Source organism: Patella vulgata, chromosome 1, assembly GCF_932274485.2.
Source record: "Patella vulgata chromosome 1, xgPatVulg1.2, whole genome shotgun sequence".
Taxonomy (NCBI): Eukaryota; Metazoa; Mollusca; class Gastropoda; family Patellidae; genus Patella; species Patella vulgata.
Window position 1 is genome coordinate 68,651,640 of NC_065879.2, and position 23,045 is coordinate 68,674,684.

Genomic DNA, 23,045 nt, shown 5'->3' on the forward strand with positions numbered 1-23,045 from the left:
CATTGTTGAGTGGCCTGTTAATCAGGATCAATAGTCACGTGTGTTCGATCTACCGACGGGATTAAGGGGTTAAGTAGCTGTATGAATAGCGCATAATTGTCAGTGGATATAATAGAAGGATTATAATAAATACCATATCGATATTATTGTCAATATGATCGTTACACGTGGTCCTGTATTATTCGCCGCCGTAAAGCCCACACCACAAGCCCAGGCCATGGCGGGGGCGAATACATGATTTTTCAAAAGTGGGTGCCAACGATTAAGTCTGTCGAGCGTTGCGAGTCATAAAGGGGCCCTTCCATGCGATTATTCATAGAAAAAAAACACGACAAAGTCGCTAAGACAGGGCAATTTGTTACATTATTTCAGACCAATGGCCCGAGAAGTCTCTAGGTCTACCCAAACGAAACACTGCGAGGAGTGTCCATGGTTACATTGCAGTTTGTGATATTCATAAATGCTATATTTATACTAACAATTGTGAAGTTTACATAAAATTAAATATTGGCGAAAACACCCAATGTCTTCATCGTCGGCAAAGAATATGGTATTGGTCAAAGTTTGATTTAAACTAAAATGCAGAAAACATAATTCTGTTTAATAACAATACATAAAACCGACTTATAGGCAATAGTTCTATATATGCCAAGGTACATCGCCTCAACTATCTGGGTTTTATAAAGGCACCCCAGTTCGATTTGTTTAACGATATTTTGTAATTGGGACATAAACAAATAAAGCACCATTGATATCAATTACTACTATCAATTACACCGCGATAACAAGATTTACCAAGCCTATAATCACAAATAAATAAAATACTCAAATGCATATTAACGTACAAATGTCAAATCAATCAGATAATAACACAAGCCACTAAACACAAGTCTAAACGGTTTTAAACCTACCAAGGGCAATAGCCTCAAATGTAACAGTTTTTAGAATCTGTGTTCTCGATTGCCTCAGCTGTCCAAATTGTAAGCCTATAAACACAAATGAATAAAATGAAAATGTATAAATTGAAAATCAAAATGAAATGAAATGGGGTTTAACGTCCTACTGTTCTGCTCACTGGGATAATGAAGACGGGCATACGCCATACAGTGTGCTATGAGGGAAATTTTGCCCGGGCAACGGCGCTACGGCTTACTCTTATATCGAATTCCAACTGCCAAGGGAGCTTTTACGTGCACGCCAATATGTACACTGGACCTCGGTTTTTCGTCCCATCCGAACGACTAGACAGCTGTCATTGTCAGGACCTACGTCCTGCATCACTGACAAGGGGAAACCACGCCGGAAAATCTGGATGAACTTTCTCGGCCAATGCAGGGATCGAACACCCGACCTCCAGGCTAGCGAGTCAACGTCTTACCCACTTAGCCACGTGATCCCCAAATTGAAAATCACCGGATAATAAAATAAGCCAATAGAGAGTCTAAACGATTTTAAAAGTGACCAAGGGCAAAAGCTCCGAATGTTATAATTTTTCGAATCTGTGTTCCCGGTTGCCTCTGCTGTCCAATTTGAGTGCCAGCGAAATCAAAAATGTGAAAACATTAATATTGTGTTGAACATTATGAATTAAATTTGTTTAAAGTCGCACATTTCATCCGGTAAAAAGCACAACCGAAGAAAACGCATTCGGATAGAGAGAATGAAATGTTGTCTTTAATATATGTTTAAATTATTATAGAATGCGTAGTAATTATTCCCCTTCGTCATATTTGGACTGTGCTCCGATAATGTTTGTTTATTCTAACTGTGTATATATATTATTGATTTTTTATAACGTATTAAACTGTACTTTAAAAAGTTTATTATTATTATCATCTTATTGAAATGTGGTGGGAGAGTGCTGGCTCGCTAACCATGAGAGGTTTCGGGTTCATTCATTTCGGGTTTTGGCCGAGAAAGATCCTCAGGTTTTTTTCCGGTGTGATTTCCACTTGTCAGTAGTGCAGAATCGAGGGCCTGTAAAGGAACTGTGTGTAGTCGTACAGGCTGACGTGCACCTTAAAGAAGCCTAGTCAGTTGTAATTCAAAATATACCCGTCTTCATCAGCCCAGTCGTTAAGTAAGACGTTAACCCCTATTTCCTTCAGTTTTATATTGAAAGGGGCGTGTTTGTAAATTCATCTATAGTCCCATTAAAATGTTTAATTTAGTTCGAAGTTAACTTGTGAACTGATAGTAAGGTTTGGTTTATATACCTATTTGAATTATGACGAGTATACTTACTCTGTTAGTCTCTAGTAAGTTTCCGTACCTTCACCAGCTTGTATATTTTATTTGGAACTCTATTAATTTTAGGTAAGTTAATATTTCGTATTATGCTAATAATAAATTGTATGCATTAGTCTTTTGGTATTAAGATTAGTGTTTCTTTTTTATTAAGCTTGGTACTGAAATTTTATATTAAGATTTTCTTGCAATTTCATGTAGTGTTATATACGGTCAACAGTATATTTATTCGCGCAGTACAATTCATTCTGCAAAGGTTTACACGTCTCCTTCTAAAGTCATTTAATATAATTCGGATCATAACTATAATATAATCATAATTGTAGGCCGATCATTTGCAACTTTAGAAAAGCATCCGTTTTGTCCGTTTCTATATTGTGGTAGAGGTTCAAACTAAAATGTCTGAATAAAACTGAGTGGAGTAAATTTGCCATTTTCATGTTCCTGAAGCTCAGAGCACCTTCGTGTTCGTGAAGCAACAACCGCGAGAGATGTGCGGATTTAAATTGATATCAAGTGCCAAATTCTCAATCTGTTTCACAGAGAATTACGAGTCTTCTAATATCTCTGTAAAAGATGACTGTCTTTAACACGTGCTGTCACAGCACGCGACGTCAATCATTGGCTGAATGTCGCGTGCATTGTTTACATAAGACGTTACTGCTTCGGGCAGAATGCTGCCTTTTAGTCATTTTAATACCCATTTACACTAAATAGGAAATAATTTTTACCTACAAATACGTCAAACGTCTTTATTTATTTTTCTAATACATCAAAAAAATGTTTTACAATTTAATTTTTCGGTGGAAAAAAGTTAATATTTGAGTTCAATAAGTCGCATTGATGTCATCCTTATCAGTGATTGTGTGGCATAGCGAATATTCACTGCTGATCAGTGTGCCAAATTCTGTCACTATGTTACGAGTGACTAGTGTATTCGAGACTAGAATCTACTGTTTGTTTACTTTTGGTAATAGCAACGAAACATCCATGTTTGGATTTAATCAATAACAGGGTTACAATGACTAACAAATATGGGTAGGTTTGATTGATATATTCTACATAAAACATATATACTGATCAGTAATAAACTTTATAAAATGTGTTTTTTAACAGAAAATGAGAAATTCTTTACATAATATTGCGTCAGTCTTTTTCATCCAGTTACGTGTACTAGATAATGTATAGGCCACAATTATTTGGGGAAATGAAATGAAATGGGGTTTAATGTTCTACTGTTTTGCTCCGGGGCTAATGAAGACAGGCATACGCCGTACACTGTGCTATGAGGGAAATTATGCCCGTACAGCGGCGCTACGACCTACTCTTATATCGAGATTCCAACTGTCAAGGGATCTTTTACGTGCACGCCAATGTGTAGGCCTACACAGGACCTTGGTTTTTCGTCCCATCCAAAAGACTATACAGCTGTCCTTGTCAGGCCCTCCGTCCTGCATCACTGACAGTAACACTCTAGCAATATAAACATTCGATAGAAATATTGAGCAATTTAGATAAACCATGCTATGCATTCCTTTCTATTATAATCTACCAAATTAAACTATGCATAATCACTGTAGGTCAATCAGTTATGGTCAGGGTCGGTGTTGGACCTTAAAGAGTCCCAAAGTACTGCATAGGACATATCCTCTGATCATATTCTATTTTTATTATTTTCAGGTGTTTAAATGGACCTTTAACCAGGGATAGTAGCCTATCTTTAAACAGAACATAACTACCTATATAATGGGTGCTGGTGCCTCACAAACAGAGATTCAAGCAACCAGACGGAAATCTGATGTGGTCGCAAAATCAAAATTCAGTTCCACAATCGAAAAAGAGGATAATGAATTAAACAAAAGTGGCAAAAACGTAACCAAAATTATAAAAGTCACAACAGCACCCACTGAAAATTCTGTCAATTCTACAAACAATAACACAATCAAAGACTCAGCAAATACTAAAACAAGTATCAGTAGTACTGCCAATTCCACCACAGTGGATGGTACAGTAAATTCTAATACAAATAGTACTAAAGATTCCAGTGGTACTGCTAATTCCAATGTTAGTACTGGTACTGCTAATTCCAACATGACCACTCATACTGCAAACTCTAACACTGGTATGTCTAATTCTAGTGCTGCAGATCCTGCTCCGCCAACTAACACTGTTGCTTCAGCCCCTAAACGTGTGACAGTTTTAAAACTAAGTCCAACGAAGGCAGAACCAACACAGGAACAGATGCAACAAGCACAAGAATTGGCTTTAAAACGAATCCGAGAATTCCTTGCCAAATCAACGTTAAGCTTATCAACTTATAAATCCAGATCGACGCAAGAGATTTCCGAAGAAATGATGTTTCATCGTAAAACTTATTCAGCCATGTTTGGTGCACAGTCCGAGTTTGTACAGAGTTATCGATTAGAAGTCAGCAAATTGTTAATTGCTGATGGTCGATTTGTGCCCCTGGTGTGTGAAATATCTGTTGAGGCACTTAAAAAAAAGACATATTTAAATGATGATGGACAGGTTATAAAGGAAGTTCATAATTTACTCGAAACATTGTTCATTTGTACAATGAATTACACAGACTGTGCCGATGTGATGCGAAGAGCTTTTTGTCAGCATGAAGAATTTGTAAAAATGATAGCAGACAAATTATTGGAATTATTTCCAAAACATAAGGATGGGACTTTGATTGTGAGTAATCTTTGGTTTTATTTTGTGAAATAAGAAGCCTATTTCTCTTGTCTGAAAATTTCAGCTCCAAATATTGTGAGTCATTGAGAAATGATTTGAATGCATTTTCCGTAGCTATCTTTCATGTCAAAGCACTCATGGAATTAAAAAAGAAAACCTGTTGGCATGCTCCGGCTCATGCTGTCGATTGCCAAAGTTGTAACTTTCAATAAATTTGATTTTGGGGATAAATTTGGCGATATTGCCCTGCGTTACTGGCGATTCTTTTTGAGAACTGGTGGAAAAAATCTTAAAATTCTATCATATTTATCCTGGATTAATCATGTGAGTGTCAATCAAGTAGCGGCAAACTATTTGCCCTGCGTTACTGGCGATTCTTTTTGAGAACTGGTGGAAAAAATCTTATCCTGGATTAATCATGTGAGTGTCAATCAAGTGGCGGCAAACTATAGATTAATCAACTGACTGATAATCCGGATTGCGTCAATGAGTAATACTATTAATAATCAGTTGTCTTGGATTAATGATTAGTTGATTGATAATTGCCATTTGGCATGATACGATTGCCAATTGGCAATATCAATCAACTAATCATATAAATATATATATCGCCTATCTCAAGTCATTATTTACTCCTAATGATTGATCCAAGTGGTGTTTATCTGATGTTTCGTTTCGTTTTGAACAAAAATGGTAATACATGTAATCAAAATGGCCGACAATTCTTTTCGAAGAGAATTGAATATTTTGATGGTTGAATTCTTGGATGAGATTTGAATACTGAAAATATATTGTGCAGTACGGTGTGCAAATAGACTAAAGAGTAAAGTCACCAAAAATAAAATCTGATATCGATAATTGTTTTATAATAGGCCTTACTGGGATATAAAATTGTTACATGTTGTCTTTTTTATCACACATGTTTGGCAGATAAAATATTCCAGTTGGCAGAAAAAAATATAAACATTTTTTTATATAAAAATTATCATCCATTTTGGCAGAAAATTATTGAAAGCCAGTGTGAGTACTGGGCATGCTCATTCGGGCCTGAAGAGGAACCATATCGAATTTCAGAACATTCCGATCGAAAATTAGTTTCTGTTTAGCTTTTGAGGGAAAAAGTTCCTAGGATTTTAGAACTAGCACAAACAACTTTGCTGGTGGTGGACTTTGGCTCACTAGCCAGGAGGTCTCGACTTCGCTCCTGGAGTTGGCTTAGAAATTACCTTTGGATTTTCCAGCTTGGTTTCCCCTTGCCAGTTGTGCAGGACAGAGGACCTGGAAATGGACAGCTGTCTAGTCGTTTGGATGGGGCAAAAAAGCAGAGGTTCCGTGTACACATTGGTATTTCATGAAAAAGAACGCTTGGGATTTAATATAAGAGTAGGCCTAAACGCGGCTCTCCTGGTAAAATTTCCATCATAACACACTGTATAATATGCCTCTCTTCATTAGCCCAGCCAGAGCAGAAAAGCAGAACTTTAAACCCCATATTATTTCATTTCAGCTTTTCAATACTTTTAAAAATATTTTTAATTTTATGAATATATTTTCCAGAAAGAGGAAGAGTCTTATGTTAAAAGAATGATAGGAGTAGCTCATAACATGGCCATATTATCTGAGAATGTTCCAATTATGAGGTCACATGGCTACGTGAAAGCTTGTGAGCCATATTTGGACTCTAGTACTGAATTGCACAAGTTATCTGCCGTGGCGACATTGGCTGATCTGGTTAATGAAGATGAGTGTGACATGTTGAACTCGAATGAAGGCAGTATCAAGTTCATGTTGAAGAAGTTAAGTAACGCCAGTAAACGAGCGAACAGACGGGATGCCGGGTGGTCAGCTGCAGAACTTGGCAGAAGTACGTAGATAGTTTTATATTGTTCGAACAAAATGACAAAAGTGTAAGCCTGGAAAAATGACACTTGCTACTAAAAATGTCAGGCAAAATTCCTTTGGTGTCTGCCATTTTGGGGGGGGGGGGGGGTGGATGGCCGAATGGTTAGCACGCGCACGCTGTATCATATGGTCTGTCATTGAGTCAACTGGCGGGGTTTCAATTCCCCGGTTGTATGTGACAAGGAGTAGGGTCATCTCTCCAGGTCCTCCGGTTTCCTGCCACTGCTAAAGACCCCTACGCGCAAGCGAATTATTGAAATAAAAAAATTAAACCATATGTTAGTCCCGAAATGACCTAGTTTGTGTCAATTGGACGTTAAACCCCATTTCTCTCTCTCTCTCTCTCTCTCTCTCTCTCTCTCTCTCTGCCATTTTGGCTGGCACTCCATATACCGAGACACAATGAGCATACACCACTGATTTGGATTTGACTGGAAGCACTACAGAGTCATAATGCAGCTCAGTTGTGATTTTTGGTATGACAGTAGGATGGATATTTTAAACACTTTACAGTAGGAACAATGGGTAAAATTCAACAGTCAGTAACAGCATTAAGTCAGAATTGATCCAACACATATAGCTTATACAGAACATAGTTCTGGACCCCTCATGACAGCAGCAGTTCTCAAAGCTGGCAGCGTGCAATCCTGCAAATATGGCCGGATAAGGTGCTGGTCTTGTTTAGCCATTGTCACACATTGCCGTCCAGCCCTTGGCTGTTCTTTAGTGGAGCCTGTCTGTTGGAATCCATCGACCAATCTTGTGATGGCATCCAAAGCTTTATCCCATTGAATTAAGTCATTTGCACGTTCCATGTTGAGGTTTTAACCTTGGCATACCATTGCATCTATTGCATTTTGTTCTAATCAGAATGATACTAGTTTCAGTCCTCTCTTTTATTCTAGTTATCACTTATTTTTGTATTTTATCTTCAGCTGTTGGTCGATTGGCTAGAAATGATGGAAACAAGAAACTATTGGTAGAATTGGGTTGTCTGCCCTTGCTTTTAACACTGATTGTCTCCGAGGTCAAGGTTGAACGTGAAGGTAGATTTTATCAATTTCTAATTAATGCCAGTTAACAAGCCAATGGAGAAAGACATATCTTCATTTGAAAAGGTGACCCATCTTCATTAGCCCAGGCAGAGCTGAAAAGTAGGAAGTTAAACCCAATTTACTTTCATTTCTTACAGATGATGTAGGAATTCCTGAGCCTGTCCGTACAAAATTTTTCATACATCCAGTGCTTCATGTTTTCCAAAAAATAGAGGATCCATAAAAAATTCTTCTAAAATTACAACAGCTGCAAATCGCTCCTTCAAAAATACAGTGCTTCACATTTGACAGACGATCGCGCCCCCTGGAATTCCTTTCTCACTTTAAAAAGTATAGTTATAAAATACTCTTGGCAATTGGTATACGATATAAGAGTAGGCTGCAGTGCCGTTGACCGGGCAAAATTTTCCTCCTAGCACACTGTGCACGTAAGGCGTATGGCCGGCTTCATTAGTCCCATCGGAGCAGAACAGTAGGACATTAAACCCCATTTCATTTCATTTCATTTGTTTATCTTTCACACTGAAGGTCACAGGTTCGATTTCCTGACCTAGGCTTTACTTGTTACACTAAACATTATGTGACTTTATTACAGAGGCCATGGAGTCATTGTGGGTTTTAGCTTTCGATGATGTGAACAAACAGAAAATGGTGTCTGAGCCCAATCTAATTGAAACAATTGAGAGAATAGGGAAAACATCGACTGGTAAAATGAAAAAAATGAGTCAGGGTATATTTTGGACTTTACAGAAAACACTGCGTAATGAAGATCAGTTCAAACATTTGGGTATGTATGAATTTTTTTGTAATTTTTAAGTAAAGATGGGTTCCCGCGTACAAACTGGGTGATTTAATGGTATATATGGACTAAAAACATATTCAAACTAATTAATTTGACATAACTTTGCTTCAAATTCTTCTCAAATATTGTAATTGCGAAGGAATGCCCTGCTATAAAAATTCGATCAAACCAGGTCATGTTTACGTCATGTGACTTACCTCTCTTGGAAGTCAGAGGAGAATTCATTGCATACATAAGACGATGTTGTCTTTAATCGCTTACTATTTATTACAAATATCGAATCCTAATTAAATTCTCAGAATTATCCACTACACGCGTCATTTTTATCTCAGAAAGTGTTGTATGTCTAACTCTTCATAAAGTTTATCAACTTGTACATCAAGCGCTCAATGTTCGCGTGTGACCTTTGACATCACGCATGCAGAAATTCCTAATCGTCGGCCTGTTGATTAGGGGAACCCTTACATTTTTGTTCTGTATACGCTTCATGAGTGTTTTTCGGGGAATCCAGTATTTTTCTACCAAAATTACCATACTTTTATTGGAAATAACCACCCGATAAATACTTTAAGTAAGTTTGTTATTGTAGTGAAGCATTTAGTCGACTAGAACATTTGGAGGAGAAAGTTAAATGGTCACTTTACTGATTTTACTGTACGAAAAGTCTTTATTCAAATAGTATTTAAATATATATAGTTTATGATAAATATTGATAAAATAAGTGATCAATTTTGTATTTTGATAAAGATATACATCTGGAATATAACTTATAAGATCAGATGTTTTTCAATTCATTTTACTCTGTTTTGTATATTTTACTGTACTCAATTTTACTATCAATGTGTCATGCTTTCTGTGTACTGTAAACCGCCAATGAAAACACAGACGTTCTGATCGTGCCATGAAAACATCCACTGATCAATTTATGAAGTTTGCAGTATACTGATTTGATCCCTTTAGAATAAACAGATCGAGCGTTCTACTCTAGGTGGGATCAGTAAGCGACCTCTCAGATGGGTAATGCTAGTCGGACATACCTACAGAAAGGGATGTCAGCTGGCTTTGGAAGGAGCTGTTTCTTGTAGCTAAGGCTCATGGCATGATAATCCCTAGCCTCGTGAAAATATTACTGTATCGAAGCGCTTTATTGTAAGCTAGATAGGCCATTCTTTATGCCAGCCAAAACCTTAAAATTAATCAGCCCCCTCTAGATCTTAGCTTTGGTGACAATGTCGCCAGACTGCACCTGCAGGCCATCACCTCGACAGTCCAGTTTAGGGCACTTCTTTATTTTATCTGTACTCAGGAACAATGTCTTTGGAAGGATTTTATGAATGGTCTGGATCAACACCATTAATTGGACACTGTATCTCAAAAGGAAAGATTGCATTTTAATCAAGGAAATTAGACAGTAAAATGCCTTAATCACTCCTCTATCTCCAACCTAAGCTAGACAAACCTCTGATCTCTTCTTGCAAGTTTCCTAGGAAACACATGTATACGATATCACCCTTGCTGGATGCTGCATGACATTAAGCGCCAAGAATAAATGAATGTCAGGAATCTGACAGCTGTTCTAGATATATGTTAGATCTTATATTCATATAGTGTAGGAAATTAGAAAAATAATAACAAAAAATAAAAAGGAATCTAATTTAATTAGTTAAAACAGTTGAGAAGAAGAAAGAAGAAACTAATAAAAAATATAATAAAGCGAAGGAGGAGAAAGTACGTGGTCATGTGATGATAAGCTACCAATGGGATCATCAAGCTGTTTTAAAACAAGTCAGCAGCAGTCTCCGTGAAAACAGTCATCAGGTATGTTGGATAATGTTACAAAGTTGAACACTGCATGGTGTATCCTATGAGGGGAAATTTTGCTTGGGTAGCAGAGCTATGGCTTACTCTTCTACCGAATTCCAGTTGTCAAGGGTTCTTTTATGTGCAAGCTAATGTGGATACGTTACCTCGATTTTTCATCCCATCCAAATGAATATATATTGTCCTTAACACTGACAATGTTGAACCATGCTAAATAATCCAGATGAACTTCTCAGCAAACACTAGGTTTACTCACTGAGCCACTGTGGCTTCCTCTCTAAGTGAGATAAACAAATATATTGACTTTATGCATTACTTTATCATTGATAAAGATCTGGTTTTTTTTTTTACTTATTTTATATTCTGCAGAAATGTCAAAATTTTCTGTTTTTGGTTGCCATGAGGGTTTGCATGCTTTGTATCAGTAGTTATCAATTTGCTTTTTTAATGAAAGTGGGGTTGGGTGGCCGAATAGTTTAAAGTGAGCACCATTAAATCATAAGGTCTGTCATTAAGTCAAGTGACATGGTTTCAACTCCCTGCTTGTACGTGACAATAAGTAGAGCTGCCTTTCCAACCTAGATGGTTTTCTTCAGGTCTTCCGGTTTTTTCCCACTAGTACATGCACAGACCCCTACACACAAGCAAATTATTGAAATAAGATTGAACTGTATGTGAATTCCGAAATGACCAAGTTTATGTCGAGTGGATGTTAAACCCCATTTCTCTTTCTCTCTTTTTAATGAAAATTAATGTAGTCATATATAATCCAGCTTCAGAGCTAAATATTTCCACTATTTTGTGAGATAAGTGTTTTTATCATATTTCAAAGTCTTTGAATACAGAATTAAGCCGTTTTTGATATTTTGTCCTATTTGTCTTACAGTATTTAGTGAGAGCTGGCCTTTAAAAAAAGCCTATTAAAACAAAAATTACTCGTATCAATCAATCCAAATAATTCCCATTCTGTTTACTGAATTCATGTTGCCATCTTTTATTTTTCCTGCCTTATCAAGTTGTTTATAAAAACAGATGATCTAATTATGATTTTAAAAATGTAGTTTTAAATTGGATAGACCTCTAAATTTGTGTTGTGGTATGACAATCTGTCTTCATTACAAGATAAAGCCAGTGCTGAGATGTAACTGATTTTGTGTTCCACTGTCAACGGAGTACCGGTATGCCAAAATTTAAACTAAAACTAGTAAACAAGAAGACTTAAATTTAAAGTGGTTTCAAATCCCTGGTTGTATGTGACAAGGAGTAGGGTCGCCTGTCCAACCTCTAGGGTTTTCTCCGGGTTCTCCGGTTTCCTCCCACTGCTAAAAGACCCCTACGCGCAAGCGAATTATTGAAATAAAATTGAACCATGTTTTAGTCCCGAAATAACCTAGATTGTGTTGAGTGGGTGTTAAACCCCATTTCTGTCTCTCTCTCTCTCTCTCTTAAATTTAAAGATTGCTCCATCACCAATGGAAATAACATTGGTAGATGATCACAATTCAATATCTTATCCTTACCTAAATTAAAAGCTTATCTCTTTTGTGTTCAATTTTCAGAATGTTATTATAATGTTTGTTTATATTACAGGTATGGATGGATATTGACAATATGGAAGGATCAACTTTACAAGCCATGGCATCTGCTATAGAAGGTGCTGAAGCTGTGGTCATCTGTATGTCACAAAAATATAAAGATAGTCCAAACTGTCGAGCAGGTAAATGTGGTATTTTATTTGTTAAAGCCGATGATCCCTGGTGGATCAGTGAGTAAGACGTTGACTCTCTAAGCTGGAGGTCTCGTGTTCAATCCTGATGTTGGGCAAAAAAGTTCATCAGGATTTTCTGGTGTAGTTTCAGTGGTGCAGGAACTGGCAAGGGGCAACATATAGTCGTTCGAATGGGACGAAAAACCAAGGTCCTGTGTACACATTGGCATTTGAAATTCAATATCAGAGAAGGCTGTAGTTCAACTGTTATTGCAAAATTTCCCTCATAGCACACTGTATGGCGCATGCAGAACAAAAGGATGTTAAATCCCATTTCATTTCATTTGTTCAAGACACAATAGAAAAAGTGATGTTAATTTTACAAGAACAATATGTCAATTGAGATATTGTGTTAGTATTATAACAGACTTTGTCTCTTTCAACCAGTCCGATATATTATATTTGTAAAGACGCCATCAATTCCCCCACAATTGAAATGCTAAAATTAACACCACATAGTAACAGCCATTTCTTTGTTAATTTCCCACATGGCTATATAATTTAAGACCAGCTAGTCTACAGTGTCTGGGTAATCTAGATTATTATATACACTACAGGATATATGTCTGAACATTCTCTGAGAGGCAATGAAAACGCATGACTGTTTGGACTGGGAGACTGGCAGAACTGGCAAGATGCAATGCAGCTAAAATTTAAATTTTGGCATCACCCCTCCCAGAATGAAATGTAGTCATTATAATGACACTGACCCTAGCTTTTTTAAAGACACATTTTATATCCAATATCTGCATCATAAAGTTGTGTGATATTAAACATCCCCATTCTGTCAAATTAATTTTTTTTGTGTTTGAGAGTATTATCTATGGTGCTGTTAGGCTACCGTGAAAACATGATTCTCAGAATTGACAGATTTACAATTATCCATTTATAAAAGTTGTGCATTTTTATTGTGTATCAGTATATAAGTATTATAACATTTTTAGTACCACTGGCACTACATTAACAAGACAGATATCATATCATGTATTCAAATTCATTGAATTTTTTAGAAGCAGAATATGCTTTCCAGTTACGACGTCCAATTATCCCTCTTATTATGGAGAGAGGTTATCGACCAGATGGATGGCTTGGATTTATTCTCGGCGCAAAACTATTTTATGATTTTAGTGGAAAATATTCATTTGAAACCCGTATAGATGGTTTAATGAAAGCTGTTAAACAGGTGTATGATCCCATAGCAGTTGTAGAAGAAGAACCCAAACCAAATCTGAAGACTGCAACAGCTGATGAAGTTGATTCTCCAGTCATACAGAAACAGGTTGGTTGATTAACTCTGAGTAAATGTGTCTTTATTCATGATTTGCATTTTTGGCATGCCTCCCTTTTTTGCGAGACTGTTTTCACTTTGCATTTTATAGCAGTTTCTTTTTTTTAAAATTTAGTCAGCTGTATTGGTAAAATCCAGTAACTCGAAAAATACTAACCGAGAAGATACTGACAGGATTATGAAATGGACACCTAAAGATGTGGCAAAATGGCTTCAAAAATATAATTTACAAGGGTATTTAATAACATTTTAATTTAAATGGCTGGTCCTCTGTGATAATTAAACCTGAGCTTGCTACCTGTCTTTCTCCAAGTGGTACGTCTTACTGTACTTCCTGAACCAGTCGACTTAAATTTGCCGGATCCAGCTATCTTTGGTCTTATGCACTTTATTACTCTTTGTGGAAATTTGTAGTATATTCATGTGCATATATATGTTGTGACAGACTTTGTTCACATAAGATAATTCATTAGATCAGCTGTTCCAAAATTCTGAATTTTTCAATTTCCAACAAAGATATTGTCCCATTCACTTATTGACTTTAATAGCTGGTGAATGTTAAACATTGCAGTTTATTTGGCCATTTTAAGGATTAGAATATACAGAGTTACCTCCCTGTTTACATTTTGACTTGTAAAGCTTGACCATTTATGTATATGTTCAGTTACCTGATTGATGAAATTAATGACAAGTTGTTTATTTTTTATTACAGAAATCAAAAATTGTGTAAATTAAGTGGAAAAGAAATAGTTTTCTTGCAAAACTTGAAGGGTGAGGTTAGTATATTTTCTATGTCTTTACTATATTTATACTTCCCTAAATAGTCTTATACTGATTCACAGTATATATGTCACAATAACCTGTTCCACCTTTTTTAGGCTACACAAAATAAATGTTTTGTTTCTCGGGCAACTGACAGCTGAAACTATGGGGGGGGGAGGGCGGGTTATTTTTTTTTTTACCTCATTTCTGGCTAGAGGATGGTGCAAAATAAAATTTGGCTATTGTTGAAAATTGTTGGGGCGGGAGGGCGGCCTTGTATTTTTTTTTTTTTTTTTTAATGAGAAAGTCATTATACTCGTCTACGGTTTTGCTTTCAGTTATATATTATACATACTTAGAACATAAACTCAAAAATCAAGTCTACTCAAACACTGAACACTGACTGAAAGGAAAATAATTTTCCATATTTAATTCACGTAATGTAGCTTAAGTGACAACCATAATTAAAATTGGTTTAAAATTCCGTACGACTATTTAAAGAGTAAGCCTCTGTCAGCATGTGTATCAAAAATAATCATCACGGTAAACGACACTTAGATCTAAATCTAGTATCGCTGGTTTATAATGATTGACCTAATTCCAACCAATGCATGTCACGTGTCATCGGGATTCGGGAAATGACTGTTTCTCAGGATATTCGGTGTGTTTCTCAGGATATTCAGTGTTCTATCTGGGGTTTATATCGAATGACTATTTAAATTTAACTAACAACTGGTCAGTAAAACCATCAAATGTGTAATACAATTATTATTTTCTGGATTATCAAAACTACCGTTAAATGTGTTAATGACCCAGATTCTGACTAAGGTATGGTGACTATCATCGTATCGTATTCGTAGCCACAAGTTATGATAATTAACCTGTTCTACGATTCATTGTTTTATAAGTAGGATTTTTTCAAACATGGACCGACTGAAGCCGGCAATAATGAGCCGATTAAGATCGAATGATTGAAATACATTGCATTGTTGTCAATGACTTTCGGTGTTTAACACGAATCAAATTCTAGTTCACAAGGGGAGGTAATTAAAATCACGTGATACAAAATTGGAGGTTCTTTCGATATCAATAAAAAAGACACGTAAATGAGCGTATGCATCTAAATCAGTTTAATACATTTGAATGGATATTCACGTATGGGGCATATTCTTTTTATGACTTGCTTATCGATGTTCGGGCGGGCGTAACATATTTTTTATTTTTCATCAAGACTAATAAATAGGCCGCACGCGCAACCAATTTTGCGTGCGGGCGGTGTCCGAGAAACAACTTATTTTATTTGTGTTGCCTTATGATTTAGCATCATATTTGTCAGAATAACCTTATATCTCCATTTATTGATTAGTAACATTTAAAAATATAAAAACCATTTATATGAAATACATAACAATATTGATCTTATGGCCCGTGCTGGCAAATTGAGTTGGAATGAGAAAATTTTGAAAATTGAGTTATTGTTATTTTCATATTCTTCACCTCATGAATCAGGCAAAAATTGACTGGGCTATATCCGTTCGAAGTTGACCAAGTCAGAAAAGGTAGCTTAGAGATAAAGCTAGTTAAATGTGTTGGTATGTTCCAAAACAAAATCACATAGCAACCATGCCATAATATTTTTATTTTTTTTTGTTTTATGATATTTTTTTCGATGTTATAAATTAGAACAAAAGAGAATAGTCCATACATTAGTAATCTAGGTTTTGTATATATAACCTTTATGGGAATAATTTCTGTTAAACTCAACAATTAATAAGCACCTTATAGCTCGAGAGATTAAGATTGTTGATTGGGTAATCAAGTTAAGTTTCTTGATTATCAAAGAAGCTGCCACACATGCGTTCTGTTTTCGTCACACGAGTGAATTAAAATAAGTTTTTGCGTATACAATAGGTCTACTGTTATTTTCAAGTACCATGGTATCAGAATCTGAATCCCTGATAGAATGATAAAAGCTTCAATTTGATTTGTAAGACTAGTAAGGATTATTTTCTCATTTGAGAATCATCGCTATTCGACTCGTTTCCGACTCATGGTGATAATAGAATTTGAAACAATGATATTCAATTATGCTAGATTCCTACTGTCGAGCGATGCGTTACGATAGGGATCATAGGATTATCCCTATTTACTCCAAGACATGCTACGTGCAGTTACGCTTTGGTGCAGTTAACATGATTCCTACTGCTACAACTGGCCTCAATATATGATAAGACCTGATAGGATCACCATGATTACTCCACGATTAAAAGCATGATTTCAATTGTACCACGTATTGTGATAGTGGGAATCTAGCATTAGTTATGCTTGTATATTTTACATGTCAAATGAAGTCACAGCAAACGGAATCCAACTATCAAAATATAATTTTTTTTAAGACGAAATGATATATCAAATAATCACCGCTTTGATTAATTATTTGGAGTAAGTAATGACTTGGGGAAGGCTTTATATATCATTGGCAATTATCAATCAACTAATCATTAATCCACGACAATTTGTTAGTATTACTCAATGACACAATCCAGATTTTCAGCTTGTTGATTAATTTTTAATATTCCTACACATGGTTTTTGGTTGACACTCAACGACAATCTATATACAATTAGAATTTTAAGATTTTTTCCCTGCTACTTATCAGAAAGAATTGGATGTACCCCAAAACATTAAGGCTAAAATCAAACTTTTATCACTAGTTTCATATTCTTATCGCAACCATGATACCACTGCGCCGGCTGTCTGGGCTGAGTGTGTTTACGTATTGTATGGGTTTTAAAACTTGTTTCTATACGTTGAAAATGAGATTAGCGGTAATACTTTGGCCATATTTATAAACTAGAGATTCACCCGTTCACAACGATGCCAAGTATTACGTAAGGAAATTGACAAGTCATCCCGCTGCGTGCGTTGAAATGTAACTAATTTCGCTGAGAATTTTAAGAAAAAAGACAGATTTAAGAACACGGTCGCTTAAAAAATGTCCAAATAAATGTGTTTTAAAATGTTTTATTGCTCTTTTGATCTTTTGGGTCAATAGATAGTATATTTATAGTCTCATTTTTGTGAAAATCTCAATTTCAATCAAAATCAATATTTTCACTTTGTCTGTAGCTCATTATTAGACTTTCCCATTCCGACTTATTTTACCAGAAAGGGTCACAGTATATATATATATTATCAGTAATTTAGTTGACTGTCATTTGTAGGTAGAAATATAACACATATGATAAACATATAAATGGATGTTGTGTTTTTAAGTCTCACTCTTACCAGTCTTTCCACTATATGAATGTCTTCTTTAGCCTCAGTAAATCCAGCTAATTTAAATACCTTGTGTCTGCATCTTTCTGGTATTCTGAACAGGCTTGAAAATAATGATTTTAGTTGATGAACCTGAGAAAATGTTAAATCTAAATCCCATAATGGATAAAATAATTGTGGTTGATAGGCATAATATAATGGTATTGGCCTGGCATTCGAATCAAATATTTTCTCCTTATGTTTCAGGCACCAGAATGTTTTTATCGAACTCTTGAAATAAAACTTGGGATACAACAACTCAATCAATTGGTTGATTTTACTGAAGCCATTCAAGATTTTACAATATGAGCCAATCAAAAACTGTTATTGCATTATCATTTTTCTCAGGAATTTAAGTTCTAATTCCTGTTTATACACCCACATTTATATGTGGACGCATATTATCGTCACCCCTGCCCATCCGGACATCCCTCCACAATTTGTTTGTGGACACTCAACAGGTCACAATTCTTATCCGAAATATTGGTTTATCTCCAAATGATATTGACATGTATTGGATCGGATCGAAACTTCATGGCTTATTATGCCTGATTGTACGAAAAATCACGCTTTAAGCTTGTGTACACTCTAGAGGTTACAGTTTTTAAATGAAACTTGAAATGTATATTTATAACACAAAGATCACGTTTTTAGCTTGTGTACTCTCTAGAGGTTAAAATTTTTAAATGAAACTTGAAATGTATGATTAGAACCCGAAGATCTCAGTTCATTTTGATATTCCCACATATCAGACCGCAACTTTCTGGATTAGGGCCCCTGATTGTACGAAAAGTCAAATTTTTGGCCTGTGGTCCACCTAGAGGACACAATTTACATCCAATTTAAAAAACTGTTCAAATATATCACTGTTACACCATAATGATGATCTAGTTCGAATTTCACGAAAATCAGACCGAAACTACCAGACAAATTGGCCGCTCTATGTACGCAAATAGTGTTAAAATATGTAATATCAAGGTTGTGAATCCTCTATAGAGGTCACAATTTTGATCCTATTTTGATGAAGCTTAAAACATGTCCATGTATTTATGTCCCAAAGATCCTGGTTCCTTTCCATATTTACGCATATCGGGCCATAAGTTCCTGGATTATGGCCCCTGATTGTACGGAAAAATAACGATTTGGTCCCACTGTAGGTCACACATTTTATACGATTGAATGCAAATAGTGTAAAAGTATGTAATATGAAGGTTGTGGACTCGCTAGAGAAAACAATTTTTGTCCAATTTTGATAAAACTTAAAATGTATGTTTATTTCCCAGAGATTTCGATTCCTTTTGATATTCACACATATCGGACCATAACTTCCTGGATTGTGTCCCCTGATTGTACAAGAAAATTGCTTTTTTTAACTTGTTTTCTGTCCATCTCTTGCAAAATGTGGGCATATCTTGCACATGGCAACCGCGTGTTATTTCGTGTTGTGCCAAAAAATTTGACATAATTAAACCCGCTGATCGTCACTTGATGGATTGAATGCATTGCAAACTATAATGGTGTGGAAATTGAATCTCTGAAAGGATTATTACTCGAAAAATGATTCAATTACCAGCAGTATTATAAACCGAAGCAACATTCAACAAGCAAACCAGCGCTAACCACTGCAATAATCATTACATGACAATTTTATCATTAAATACTACACCAAATACAAAGTTAATCATACCATTTAAGAAGATACATTATGTAAGATTTAGATAAAGTGCTGACCATTCTTGCCATAATAGCTCAAAAATAAATACATGTAATGTAAAATGAAAATATTGAAAATTTCAATCAAATTACTTCATTCTGAGCCAAGTTATCACTGTTTGTAGTTTTGACAAGATGTGTGCATAGTGGTAACCAGGTCACTGGTATATTCGAGACTTAGCCTCGCTTTCCCATTTTTAAATTATATTTTTAAATGGCAAACCGTTCTAATTTAGTTAAAATCTATTATTTACTGATGGTTAAATGGTCATAGCTTATTAAGTACAACATGACCGTTTATTTAGTGACTATAAATGTGCAAAACTGATTTAAGGCTTGGTATATATATAAATATTGTGGTGTAATTGTCAAGATATTTGAAGATATTTATTTATGGTGGGGCACCCTACTTATGAAGTTATTCATATAGCAGGCCAACAAACAAACATGATGTTTAATTTAAAGGGACCATCCCGTTTTTAACAATAGAGTCTCAGAAATAAAAGTATGTGTACTGGACATGTAACCCCTTTTCAGATTTCTGGTCATTTTTTTTTTGGGGTGACCTGATAGTCTATTGCCATCACCCACCATTACACTACATCACCTACGCTCTATACTTGATAACGAAAAAAGTCTGGTTTTATCCAGACACCGTATAATACAGCCTGGGACAACAGTCTCCATTTCCAGATGAAGACTGACGGGTTTAATTTGTTCAGTTGCTCGGCCCTATGGTAGAAGATTTTAAGGGCCCTTAAATGTAGGTACTTCATGGATCAGAAATCTATGTATATATAACATATTATATGATTCATATAACAAACAAACAACCATATCAAAACAAAAATTAAGTATTCATAATTATGATGTTTAATTTAACCTTAATTTATGGATCAGAAATCTATCTGAATAAAATATACTAAAAACAAGATATATTTATTGGAGGACCACTAAAATTATTGGGTTCCAGTGCAGCTGAACTGTTTACTCTGCAAATCTAAAAGTATCAGTTACATACTTTGGATTTAATCCAAATTTGATACAATACCTTGGACTCAACCTAGAGGTCATGAGAGACAAACAGAAGGAAAGGATTTCATAAAGATATACTCAGTGTTTATCAGGGTAAACGGTGTAGGTAACACATTTTAATATTTATCAATTGGCTCAAATAACTTTGTATACTGATATACTATATTTTGTACATTAAGATGTTTTTTTTTATTTTTGTGGGGAATTTTTTTCCAATATTTTAATTGTATGTCTTCTCTGGATATATTTATCTGGTGTGTTCTTTATTCCACTATTGTTTGTTTTGTCTTTGTTTTGTTGGTCAGTCCTGCATTAATTATTTATTAATATATAGGAGATGGTTCACCTGAATGATGACAGCTACTAGAATCAACTTTCAAAAACTTTCTCGGCATGTTCAATCAATAAATTAAACATTGCGTTCATGATGTCACTGGCTGAATCAAAACTAGCAATTATTGGCCATTGGAAAGGGCAGAAACATGACTATCAATTATGTTATACAAAATAAACTAATGTGACTGATTTGCTAAACACATCATCATTTTTGAAACATGGGGACACCATATTGGAAGACTTGTGGCATTGCTGACATCATGAACAGATACTTTAATTTGGGTAGTACTGGTACCTGAACAGCATTACCTAGAATGTTTTTAAAAGTTGAACCTATAGTCAATTTCAACATTATCTATCTTTTGTTTTGTGGATATAGAAACAGAGATGGACTATCTCCTTTAATCTAATTATGGGCATTATAAACACCAATAACCATAGTATATAAGTTATAACAATCAATAGCCTTTGGACCAGGAACTCATCTTGTTCTTGTTCTTCTTGGCATACTACTTCTTTGAACAATTCTGCATCGATTTGGTGAATTAGATTTTTTTTTTAATTTCATCCAACATGTGCAGTTCCTGGTCCATAGTAAGATGGTACTTTTTGTTTTTATTTTTTTTTATTATGTTGTACTACATGAACGATCTAACAATATTTCATTGTAATTGTTTTATTTTATCACATGAACTTATGTTGACTATTCAGATTGTATTGGTATATTTGGCTTCATTTTGGTAGGGAATTAATAAATGAAACGAAATTGTAATTTAATATTGATAAACAAGTAGGGAAGTGCTTTAGACAATATGGTGTATCTGCTGTATTTATATTTCATATTTAGTTATATGTTGTGATAGAAAATAAATACTAAAAGCAATACACATGAGAATGTTCAAACTAGTATTTTAATTGTTTCTGAATTGAAACAACCCATTCAGCTTTATAATGATGTTACTTAGCTTTTCCAAATGTTGATGAATATAGTCAAATAGGCACAAAATCATTGAGTATATAATATTGCTCAAAATAAGACTTGTACAAAACCTTTCTATTGTTTTACATTACCATAATTCCGTCCACAGGGAGAAGACAGCTCAAAATACGACTTGTTCAAAGTCCTGTCATTGCCCTGAAGACAATACCTGACCTGTAGCCTTCACATGTTTTCTAAATACAAGTCAATTTTATGAAACAATACCGAAATTTACCACATTTATTCAATTTATTCTCTTACACTATACAGCCAGACAACATTTATTTAATAAATACAAGGTTTTGTATTAATATTACTTCCCATCCATGGGATTAAAAATTCATGCCAATGTTTTTTCTCTCAACAATGATACCTCTTGTGATTTTAGTGTCTTTATGATTTTCTCTAATGGGGTTTCTCATATATTTTTATACGGGTGAAATATTTGTGGAAAATATTTGTATATTGGATGGTAACGAAAATTTCAATATAAGTTCTGATAAATACAGATTGTCTAATTTGTAGTTTTTGGGTATGAGCGAAATTGTGTTTTATTATCCATGTGGTGAAGACACAGTTGAGTTCATTTATAGATTAATATGTTTTATATTTTGTTTTTTCTCATTTACTTTCATGCTTTTCAACAACATATTGATTTTTACCTATTTATTTACAATGACATGCATGAAACTGTGATATATTTCGACCCATCTATTTTATGTTATTAAAAGAGAAATATATTGTTATTAATAAAATTTTGTTTAAGAAACGTTATTGCTCTTCTTTGAGGGAGTTTTCACCTCGTTAGATAGGGGTAAGCAGGTGTCTTAACTATCAACATTAAATTACATTATAGTCTACTATAGAAATGCTTATATGGGTGTTATATGGGTGTAATTTGAATTTATTCAACATAATTCAGCTTATATTAGGGTCAACAGGAACAGGGGTGGAATCGGTGTTTTCAAAAGAAGGGGCGTGGAACTAGAACTTACAAGTAAACAGATGCAGGTCTTCGGATTTTTTGAAGGTCTGCGAACTGAGATCGGTATTATTAGCTCCGGTTGGGCTTACCCATATGAAATAGGTTAAGGCAGTTTTGTTATCGCTGTTACAGAGCTCGGACATTTCAAAGAACCTGTGCAGAGCATACTTTTTTCTCCCCCCCCCCCCAACCATCCTGCATCGTAGGCTACGGCGATCGTGAACACAACGCGAGAAAATGCCCCCCCCCCCCCCGCAAAAAAAATAATAACAATAAAAAAATATATACAAACTTGAAAAAAAACGCGCTCGCACAGCTTTCCAGGTCAAATCGA

The 23,045-nt window shown here is 35.1% G+C and overlaps 1 protein-coding gene across 2 annotated transcripts; it reads left to right on the forward strand.

The window, feature by feature from the left end:
- The first annotated feature begins 3,202 nt into the window (after window positions 1-3,202).
- Window positions 3,203-22,489, forward strand: LOC126822433 (uncharacterized). Of its 2 annotated transcripts, XM_050551346.2 has the most exons (11): window positions 3,203-3,285; window positions 3,928-4,947; window positions 6,505-6,811; window positions 7,785-7,895; window positions 8,500-8,691; window positions 10,370-10,524; window positions 12,118-12,244; window positions 13,306-13,574; window positions 13,699-13,817; window positions 14,296-14,359; window positions 17,871-22,489. In XM_050551346.2, the coding sequence occupies exons 2-11, from the start codon at window positions 3,994-3,996 to the stop codon at window positions 17,970-17,972; spliced, it is 2,400 nt and encodes a 799-aa protein (XP_050407303.1). In that variant the 5' UTR covers window positions 3,203-3,285; window positions 3,928-3,993; the 3' UTR covers window positions 17,973-22,489. The 2 variants fall into 2 exon arrangements, with proteins under 2 accessions (XP_050407303.1, XP_050407311.1); XM_050551354.2 differs by lacking the exon at window positions 13,699-13,817.
- Window positions 22,490-23,045: the final 556 nt, after the last annotated feature.

Excerpts from the sequence above, each read along its gene's own strand:
- LOC126822433 (XM_050551346.2), top strand. The coding sequence starts at position 3,994 with ATGGGTGCTGGTGCCTCACAAACAGAGATTCAAGCAACCAGACGGAAA. Across the intron at positions 6,812-7,784 it reads AGCTGCAGAACTTGGCAGAA|CTGTTGGTCGATTGGCTAGA; the intron begins GTACGTAGATAG and ends TTTTATCTTCAG. Across the intron at positions 10,525-12,117 it reads TCCGTGAAAACAGTCATCAG|GTATGGATGGATATTGACAA; the intron begins GTATGTTGGATA and ends TTTATATTACAG.